General features: G+C 56.5%; 1 protein-coding gene across 1 annotated transcript in view; it reads right to left on the reverse strand.

The window, feature by feature from the left end:
- The window catches only part of HS3ST4 (heparan sulfate-glucosamine 3-sulfotransferase 4), a 54,874-nt gene extending 46,634 nt beyond the window's left edge, over nt 1-8,240 (reverse strand). The window contains exon 1 of the mRNA XM_074552726.1: nt 7,324-8,240. Within this exon, the coding sequence (XP_074408827.1) occupies nt 7,324-7,946 (623 nt within the window). The 5' untranslated portion in view covers nt 7,947-8,240. The remainder of the gene's footprint in view (nt 1-7,323) is intronic.
- Nucleotides 8,241-10,539: the final 2,299 nt, after the last annotated feature.

Here is a 10,539-nt window from a genome sequence, read left to right on the forward strand (position 1 = left end):
TATCCAGAGCTAGTTCTGTTTAGTAGGTCGGTGGCTATAACTGATGTCCCTTTGCTATTTCCTCTTCCCCCAGGTCCCCCTGCCTCAGTTTCTCCAGGCACTGACAAGATTGGAGCAGACAACTCCAGTATATTTTGGGAGGATCCTACTTAGCTGTAAAAATCAATTGTGAATTTTGCATCCACCCCCAGCATTTGGCCTGTTTATATTGCCAAATATATTCTGTAAAGAAGTACCGTACTTCACAGGAGAGCTTGTCAAGGTAAATACCTTAATTTACATAAAATGTGACTAGCAATTGAAATGTTAAAGCCATAAAGAGCAAGTTTATGATCCATCCTTGATGCCTGGATGTATAATATGACAAGGGGGGAAACACTGTGCCTTGCAACATTTACTAAATTGGTGTTTTAACACTGGGGAGGGAAATGGGAGACTTTGGAAAAAAAGGTTGGAGGGTTTTTCTGAGGGCTGTTTTTTGGCTTTTTTTCTTCTCTCTTTTCATAAGTGTGAATTTTTCCCCAGCCTTCTACAGCTAGCTTTCAAGACTCTCCTTCAGCTTGGAAGCTGCAGCTGCCTAACTAACAAATGGGGGAGCAGTGCCCGAGTGCCACCGTGGAGCAGAGTCTGAGCTCGGCCATGCCAGGGAGAGCAGCTGCTCGAGCAGGGTCAGGGCCCATCCTGCCGCTCGCCCATGCTCCTGACAGACACCTGTGGTCTAAACAGGAATTTATCACTGCGATTGAACCGACTCTTGCAATTCTGGGGCTCCTTTAAACTTCTTTAAATATAGGGGAAACCAATTTAAACCCCATACAACCCTAAATGATACTTATTTAAAAGGGGATTAAAAGCCTAAAATGAGCTCCTGCTCACATGCACACAGCAGTGAAATTACAGCATCCACACTGGATGCTCTGGAAAGTTTGATCATGGAGGTTCCTCGCCTGGACTCCATACAAATGTTTCAGCCATTCATTCATGCTCATACCCTCACACCCTTCACAATTCATTGAAACCCTTCAAGCAAAAATCATTTGAAAGAAATTACCTCTGTGTATCACCGTCTGAGCAGTGAGAAATGTCCCACATGAACCAGCCCAGCCCCCAAAGCAATAAAATTTCTGCTGAAGTGCATGAAATAATGACTCAGAGAAAAGGAGTCCCCATGAAAAGAAGAGGCAAAAGAAACCCATGAAAAGAAAAAGACTCTGACCTTTGTCAATACAAGGTGTCACAAATTTGTGTTGGAATTTTGACTTTGAAAATATAAAGCCTTTGCCCATAACTCTCTTTGAGAAGCTGCTGTTCCTTCTCTGGCAGTCCGGGCCTGGCGCAGAGCAGAGTGAGCCCTGCCAGCCAGGGAGCCAGCAGGGCTCAGGTGCATCGTTTAAACCACGGAATGTGACCACCCAGCACTCCCCTCTTGCTTCTCCAAGGGGCTGCTTTTCCCCAGGCCTGTTTCTGAGTTTTCTGTAACTCTACATGCACGAGCAGTAGTGTGCTCACAAAGAGAGCGAAGCTCACAAATTTTGACATCCCAGACAACACAAACCATTAGCACCAAAGCACCAGCCTGGTTACAAAGTGGGTAATTGAGCAAAATCCTAGAGAAAGGATGTTCTTGAGACTGCAGTGCCACAGTTCAATGATTCTGGGCTGGTGACACGTGCTGGTTGGTTTCCCACGTGCTCCAAGGGCTGTTCCCAGTCCATGGCAGAGGCAGCCCCGGCACGCGTGGCTGGTGTGCTGAGCCCTGTGCCCACAGCCCTCCAGGAGAGCGGTGTGCTGCTCCCGGCCCCTCACACACCCTGGGACCAGAGTGGCAGCAGGGCAGGGCCCAGGATGTCACCCTGGCCACCCCATCCCACCATTTGAGGGAACGGGGCCGGGCACCTCCGTGCCAGGCAGAGGGGGCAGTGCCCGGGGGCTGCGAGGGCACAGAGAGCACCCTGTGCCTCCACCCCGCTCCAGCTTTCTCTCAGCGCCCTGCGCTCACTGTCACCCACAAACACGCTCCCCATGGAGGGACAAGCCCTGCAGGAGCTGGGGCTCCAGAGCCCTCCTGGCAGCGCTGGCCCTGGCACTTCTCTCACTCTCTTTGCAGGAAGAGCCAGAGCAGCACACAGGGGCTGCAGGTGCTGAGCGCAGCTGCCATTCCCATGGCTACAACTGAGCAGCATGTGGATAACCACCATCAGGTGATAAAACACTGCAAATACACACAATTCATTCCTTCACCCCATCGCTTGAGCTAAAGCAGAGCAGAAAGGAGGGAGACAACTGCTGCCCAGGAAGGGTGCAGGGAGGTTCCCTGGCACAGCACACAAGGCAGGGCAGAGCCAGGAGACCCTGAGCTCTGGCACACAGCAGATTCACTGCAGTAGCTGCAGGATGCAGAAGGAAATCCATGCCTGCTGCTGGAGCGGCCTCTCATCAGTCCCCAGATGGGCGAAAGCGGGAGCCAGCCAGCACAAAGCCTGACCCCTGCTCGCAGTCCCCAGCCCAGAGCTGACCCCGATGTCGGCAAAGTCCAATACGCTGGGTCCACAGAGGAGAGAGGCAGCTGAGTCACTACATTTCAGCAAAACCAACTCACAGCAGGGCCCAGAAACAAAATCAATACACTTTCCCTAAGTTACCAGAAGTGCAGTGGGTACAGCACTCTGGGAAGGCCTTTTGCAGAGAAACACAGCAGTTCCCAGGCTCTGCAGCTGTGCCTGTGGGCAAGAGCAGACCCCAATCCATCCTTCCATTGTAGGTGTTCCCACAGTGCCGCCAGCACAGGCTCACAGCGCTGATGGAAAGGGTTTGATTTCCTGAATGCCCTGAGCTGATCAGAAGAGCACAGGCATTAGCCAGCAACACAATTACAGCTCACAGCGAGGTACAGCTCACAGCTGTGAGGTGACACTGTGTGGGATGAGGCTGAAATGGCCCCAGGCTATTGCTGCCCAGCAGCTGGCAGGGGACGCTGGAGGAGGGTCCCCGCACACACCCCTGGACACAATTCCTGCCAGCAGCCATGGCAGCAAAAGCCAAGGCTGGATCGTCCCTGGGCATGCAGGGCTGGCCCCACTGCCCCAGCACAGGAAGGAGGGTGAGATGGCCCGTGGGGAGCAGAGACCCTGGCACAAATAACAACACACAACAGCCACCTGCCCGCACAGACCAACGCAGCATCCCCGGGACGGGACTGGCAGCGCCAGCTCCGAGCCACGGCCCGCGGCTGCAGGAGCTGCTCACCCTGAGCACGTGCCTTTTGCTGAGGAAAGAGCTCCTGCCATGGCATTATTCATTATTTGTATGAGGCCAGCAGCTCACCACATAACACGCAGGCCTGACTGCTCGGGAGAACACTCCAAAAACCCAGACAAGCAGTGCAAATAGCATTAGACATGCAAGCCACTCCACTCCTGTCATGGTGACTGCTCCTGCAGCGGGGCCACTCCACGCACACAGCTACACCCCGTCCAAGCACTCAGCACTGGAGACCAGGCAGCGAGGGGAATGCGATCTAATCACAGATATTGCTGCAGCCTCTCCATGAGGGCTCCACTGAGGAGGAAGCAAGGAGTAAAGCAATGTGCATGTACACACAGCATTTAACTCTTCCAACCAGCAAACCTTAAAATTCAATTTCAACTCACCACTATCAGGTGTCCTTTTTGTGTTATGGAAATTACATTCGTGTTAAAACCACGAGTTTGTTTTCAAAATATTGTTACAAATCCCCAGTTTTTCTGCTAAAGGTAGGATGTCAAGATAGCCTTGAGAGGGAAATGTGACAGAACTGAATCCCCTCACCATGCTGAGCCTGCAGACAGCTGGGGATGGTGGCTGGGAGCACTGGGCTGCTCCACTCAGCTCACAAAACCTCAAGGGTGCCCAGGTGGTGAGGTCTCCTGTGCTGGTCATTTGCACCAGCAGAAAGACACAACTAAAGCCCTCCCTATGGCTTGGAGCTCCCACTCCCTCCACACAGCCACCTGAGCATCTCTCTTCCAAAACCCCCAGGGCAGTCACCAGGAGCATCTGAGCACCCCGAGGCACTGGATCTGCACAGTGAACCCGCAGGCGCAGGGCAGCGTGGCCACTGGTCCTGCAGGCAGGATCACCTCCCCTCCATCCCCAGTGACACAGAGCCCCGGCCCCACCGCGGCTGCAGGGCTGCCCGCACACCCCTGTCCCCTCTGAGACTGACCCGAGGCCCCCAGCACCACGGGGACACAAACCTGCCCGGGGGTGGGACACTGCAGGCAGCCTGCAGCTCCCACCATGCACAGCATCCCCACACAACCGTGTGCCCTTGATCCACGCGCAGGCAGGGAACTCAGACATGTCCCAAATGCTGTGCCGGCGCTTGTAATGAGCATTTATGGATGTAATCTCCATTGCCTGGTCTCAGAGGCCTCTGTGTCATTCTGCCATCCTTTCTGTGCTCTGAGAAAGGCTCTCAGTGCTTTCCCAAGCGCAGGACAGCTCAGGGCAGAGCTCCTGGCGCAGGCCATGCCCACTGAGGCATGAGCATCACACTGGAGAGAGCAAATGCCCACGGTGCAGCCTGGCCATGGGGGACATGGAGATCACTGTGCCTGAGCACGGCAGGGAGCAGGGGGACACTTGGACACTGGCTACAAACCAGCAGCAGCTCCTGCAGGAAAGCTGGCATATCCTGCGGAGGGACAGAGCAGGTTAAAGACAACGGCTTACAAAGGAACAGCAGAGGAAGCCTGGATCTCGTTTAAGGAAAGCTGTACCATGGAACTTGTCCTTCAGACAGCCCAGCATTAGGACGGACAGAACCATAAACTGCAGCCACACAAACAACCCTGGCAGCATGACAGAAACTAACCAAAACTAATCTTGGCCCAGTTTGCACCAGTTCGTGTGTGGAAAGACCTCTGTTTGCAGTTGCCACATGAACTGAGCTAAAGAGATCAGAGACATACAAACCTTCAGCTTTCCCTACAGGTTGCCAGCAAAAAGCAGAGCAGGCAGTGTGGAACTGCCATCCTGCATGGCACCTGTCCCCAGCAGCACAGACTGGCACCCCCTGGCCCAGTGCCTGCAGCAGCTCCAGCCACTGAGAGAGATCCTGGACCACACATCCAGAGCGTTTAGGGCTTTTCAGTCTCAAGGCAGCAAAGACACAGGTGATGCAGCATGGAGCACACACAAAGAAATGGCAAAGCCCTGGCGCCGTCTCCATTTTACAGGAGAAACCAAGGTGGAGAAGGCATTTCTCTTTCCTCCAGCCCTCGAGGCTGGCAGATGATCTGGTGACTGAACAACTAAGCAAGGAACCCTGAAGGTCTGCCATTCTGTTTTTTCACTGTGTAAGAAAAAATCTGACCGTGTTAAAAGCTCACAGTGTGTAATGCAGAAGTCACCATAAGGAGGTAACTTCAATAGTTGCTTCTTTGCTTAAAAAAAATTGACATTTCTGTGGACAGGAAAAAGATCTCTAATTACTCTACCTGGGGCACAGCTATGAGCTGTCAGCCTCCCTAGTGCACTCAGTCAGGTAATCTCAGAGGTCAGGAAGAAGCAGCTGCTGGGATGGACGGTGAGCTTTCCCCACTCTGTTCTTAGTCTGTGTTTGTGTGACACTAAAAGCCAGCCCATGACGACAGCCTGGCACCAGTACAGCCCCAGGGCAGCTGTGGCTGCTGCTGAGGCTCAGAGCACCAGCAATGTCCTGCCCTGCAGGGCTGGGCACTCGTGAGGGAGGGGAGAAGCACCAGTTTGTGTTGGGCAGGTGTGAAGGTACCTGCAGGCCAGGCAGGCAGGGCTGACACGGCGCGGAGCACCAGCCATCCCTTACCCATCCCACAGAGCTGCAGGGCTTGAAATGAGCAGCACAGCCCAGAGAGCTGCTGCAGGGATAGAAAATACCAAACTGCATTCTGTAAATGGAAACCTGTGTGTGCCTCTTACTCCATGAGAGGAGCTACACCCACTCACTAGCCCTTTTCTAGTAGCATAACTTTAAAGATGAAAAAGCAACTGCTCATCATATTCAGTGCTTGATCTTCTTCTGCCTGTTTTAAATGAAGCCAAACTTTTTTTATGTGCCACTTTCTATCCTCTTCTAGCCAGTTTTCTAAACTTACTTTTCAAGGTTAAGCCTTTCCTCCAAGAAAATTAAATACAACAAAATACTGTGTCTGAAATTATATCTATAAACACAATAACTATATCCAGTCCTTTAGCTCTTCCCCCCATCAGAGCAGCAAACCAAAAACACTCTCAGGGACACCCTCACTTTCTCAGTGCTGGTGTCCACTTTCATGAAATCCCTCCAGACAATCCCACAGCATTTCACCACAGCCAAGCAGATGCCACACCAAGTGTTACGAAGACTTTCCTTCCACAATGCCCACAGAAGACTGCCTGGAGTTTCTCACCTTTAAACACCCCTGATACGCAGACCATGTAATTTATTTTAATAACGAGGGACCAGATAATCCAGGCAGTAACTTCCCTGCCTTCTCTCATTTTCAGCTTCGTTTGCAGAGCAACTAAGAAGCTGCCATACTAGCCACAACAAGAATTTCACCAGCTCAGCCATAGACCACTTTTTACCAAGAACCAGTATGGTTTGCTTTGAACCATGAACTACAGAGCTACTGGGAGTTTTTAAGTTCTACTGATGTGCTGCATTCTGCTCAGAAATTTTTAAAGAGAGAGAAAAACACTGAGCCATCACAATCCACTGATTTCCTAAACCTGTCAAGACATTTAACACTTCCTTACTGCAGTCCAGTGTTTTCTAATAACCAGGACTTTTAGCATAAAATTCCTTTAAAATGTTACCCAGAGCCACTCAGCAGTATTTACAGACTTCTTCACAAACAGAATTAGATCTTGTCAATGGAAAAACTTCCTAACGTGGAACTTGTTGAATAAAGAGTAAACCCTATTTGTGAAGCAAAGCCTGTGCTCACATGAAGGCAGCATCCTTCAGCCCTAGCAGCACCTGGATAACTTGCGATCTTGTTTATTTCAGTAATTATTAATTACCGACCTATTTAGGCGTATTTTACACCGACTGCAGCTGAACTGCTACGGCATGCTCACGCACTCCGAGCAGCCGAGAGGGATGTTACCGGAGATTTCCTGCTTTCCCCCCAGAACAGCGCGCTTTCCGCCGCTGCCAGGCGCGGCCCCGCCGACCCGCCCGCCCCGGCCCCGCGGGGTCCCGGAGCTCGCCCGGGGGCAGCGGGGACCCTCGGGACGGCGCCGGGGCTCCCCCCGCCCGGCACGGACACGCGTTCCTGCCGCCGCGGCCGCGGATGGCGCCGCAGCCCCCGCCCTCACCTGTACCACTCCAGCCCCTTCTCGTAGTTCCTGTCGAAGAAGTGGGGCTCGGTGCCCACGGCCCGCACGTCGGGGTGCGCCCGGATGGCCTCCAGCAGCGCCCGCGTCCCGCCCTTCTTCACCCCGATGATGAGGGCTTGCGGCAGCCGCTTCTCCCCGTAGTCCGGCGTGGTGCTGCTGCCGCCGCCGCCGCGGCTGCCCGGGCTGCCGGCCCGGCTCAGCTCCTCGTCCGTGGTGCTCGACTCCTGCGGGTCCCTCTCGAAGGCTCCGCTCTGCGCCGTGATCACCTCCCCGGGGGCGAGCTGCGCCCGCAGCCAGGTGTCCGCCGCCCCTTCCCGGCTGCCGTTGGAGGCCCGCGGCGGAGCGGCCGAGGGGCCCGGGGCGCCGGCGGAGCGCGGGGCCGCCGTGGCGGGGAAGGCGGTGGGGGAGCGCGGGGCCCCGGGGGCCGCCGAGGCGGGGAGCGCGGCGGGGGAGCGCAGGGCGGCCGGGCCGGTGCCCCCCATCAGGCTGTAGCACAGGTAGGTGAGGCACAGGGAGAGGCTGCACATGCAGAGCAGCTTCCGCGCCGGGGGCCCCTTAGAGCCGCGCCCGCCCGGCACCCCCGGCTGGGCGGGGGGGGACATGGCTGCTCCCCGCTCCTCGCCCCGGGCACCGGGCGCACATGGTGTCAGCCGCCGCCCGGCCGCCCCAGCCGCATGGGGCGCCGCTGCCCGCCCGCCCCGCCGCCGCCGGTGGGGGGGGGCCCCGCATGGCACGGTCGCCGCCGGCCCCCGCCGGGTACCGGGGCGCTGGGGCTCCGCACGGCCGCGCTCCGGTGCCACGGGCTCCGCACTGTTGCCGCCCGAGTTCCTGCCGCGAAACTTTGTGCCGGGTGGGAGGCGGGAGCGCGTTCCCGGCGCGGGGAGGGCCCGGCCCGCCCCCGCCGCCGCCGCCGCCGCCGCCGAGTGCGCGGGGAGCGCGCCGGGCCGGGCCGGGCGGCGGCGGCGGCGGCGGCGCGGAGCCGCGGCCGGGGAGCACCGCGGACAGCGGTCGGGGATACCGGAGAGCCCCGGGCCGGGCAGCACCGCGGAGCCGCGGCCGGGGAGCACCGCGGACAGCGGTCGGGGATACCGGAGAGCCCTCCCCGGGCAGCACCGCGGAGCCGCGGCCGGGGAGCCCCGAGACGCCCAGCCCGGGCAGGCCCCGCTGCCGCGGTCCCGCCGGCACACGCTGCTCGCCGCCGCCAGCCCTCGGCCGCCCCACACCGCTCCCGCCCCGTCTGCTGCCCAGACCCACCCGCCGGGCCGCACCTGCTCGGCCCCAGAAACAGGGCCGGTGTCAGCTGCACCCTACAAATCCTCCTCCTTTCCCCTGCAAAACCACCGTGCCACAGCTCCTTGGCCCCATGTTCTGCCCTGCTCCCCTCCAGCTCCCCGCAGTCTGTTCTGTCCCCAGCCCATGGCTCCTGCACTGAGCCTGCAGCTGCCAAGGGACAGATCCTCCGGGACAGCCCCACGCAGCACGGCCCGGGTGCCTTGGTTCCGGCCTTATGGGGATCTGGGACAGGTTCTCAGGGCAGCCTGCTTTCCCCTGGGATCCTGAGGAGAGGTGGCAGACCGTGGGCAGGGGCAGGCAGGAACTTGATTTGGAGCATGGAGGGTTCATATTTTGGGTGCCAGGAGCTGCACTAGTAGATGAGGCCAATTACACCCTTTCACGATGTTCTTCCAGGAACTCTGTCCCCAGCCTTGGTGGAGCAGGTTGGGGCTGACAGCCTCCCTCCTCACAGTTTTCTGGAGCAGCCATCACCTCTTTCCAGCTCCACGTTTTGTCACTTCCCACCTCCAGTTCTCAGGTTTGGCATTAGGATGTGTTTTGTGAGGGGAAGGAATGCATTATTGTCTCTCAGCTTTCTCCGTACCTCGTCTGAGGTCTCTCAGAGTTTCTCCATCATGAGTGTTGCCCTGGGATATTGGGGCATGTCACAGCCCTTGGCATCCTGCCCCACATCTTCCACCATCCCAGGCTGCTCCAGCCCCACCCAGCCTGGCCTGGAACGCTCCCAGGGATCCAAGGAGAGCCACAGATTCTCTGGGCACCTGTGCCAGGGCCTGCCCACCCTCACAGGGAACAATTCCTTCCATATCCATATATCCAATCTAACCTTGTCCTCTGTAAGTGTGAAGCCATTTCCCCTTGTGCTGCCCCTGCTCTCTTTGAGCTCCCTTTCCAGCTGACATATCTGTAGAGGCCCTTCTTGTTATTCTGTATGTCCCTGCCCAAGCTCAGCTCCAGCCTTGGCCTTCCTGCTTCCATCCCTACACAGCCGGGCAGTTTCCCTGTACTTTTCCCACAATAACTCTTTCTGTTTCTACTGCCTGTGCATTTCCTTCCTCCCCTCGAGTTTGGCCAGCAGGTCCCACCGCAGCCATGTCAGATTTCTGCCTTTGTTGCCCAATTTCTTGTGCCTGGGGATCATGAGCTCTTGCGCTCTATGGAAAGTGCCCTTAAAGACCTGCCAGCTCTGCTCTGCTCCTTGTCCCCGAGGGCAGTTTCCCAGGGGTCTCATTGACCAGCTCCTTGAAGAGCTGGCGGTTTGCTTTCCTAAAATTCAGAGCCCTGACTTTATTCTTCACCTGACCTAAATCCCTCAGGACTGCCAGCTCCACAGAGCAATGCACCTTCGGGCTCCCAGCTAGGCTCGGTCTCATTGCAAAAGCAACATTTGGAAAAAGTGAAGTGCCAATGTTAGGTAGCTACCCAGAGCTGAGAAATGTACTCATATAAAAAGGAGGAAAAGCACCAATGTTTCCCATAATGAACAAAAGCTCAATGCTGCTCTCAGCTGGACATGTGTTCTCCCTGTGTAGCTCCAGTTCCAATGGAGATAATTCCTTCATAATATATTTTTTATGGCACACATGAGACCTCTGAAATGCAGTGTCTTGTGTCCCGTAAATCATTTTCTGTAACTCGTGGATTCCTTTCCAGCTGCATTACAGTAATGTGAGCGTTTGGGGACTAACGGGAGCTGACAGGAGCGCAGCCTCACGTCCCTGCCCGGCGCTGCAGGAGCGGCACGGCTGCCCCAGCAGCAGCTCCTGGCCTCGGGCAGCCCCCAGGCACTGTCCTGGACTGCCCCAGCCCACAGCAGGGCTGCTGGAACTCGGAAATCAGGCTTGAACCTTGAACGAGAATGGCAGCGGGTGCAGCGTGGGTCACCCGGCAGGGCTGGGG

Source organism: Zonotrichia albicollis, chromosome 16 (assembly GCF_047830755.1).
Source record: "Zonotrichia albicollis isolate bZonAlb1 chromosome 16, bZonAlb1.hap1, whole genome shotgun sequence".
Classification (NCBI taxonomy): domain Eukaryota; kingdom Metazoa; phylum Chordata; class Aves; order Passeriformes; family Passerellidae; genus Zonotrichia; species Zonotrichia albicollis.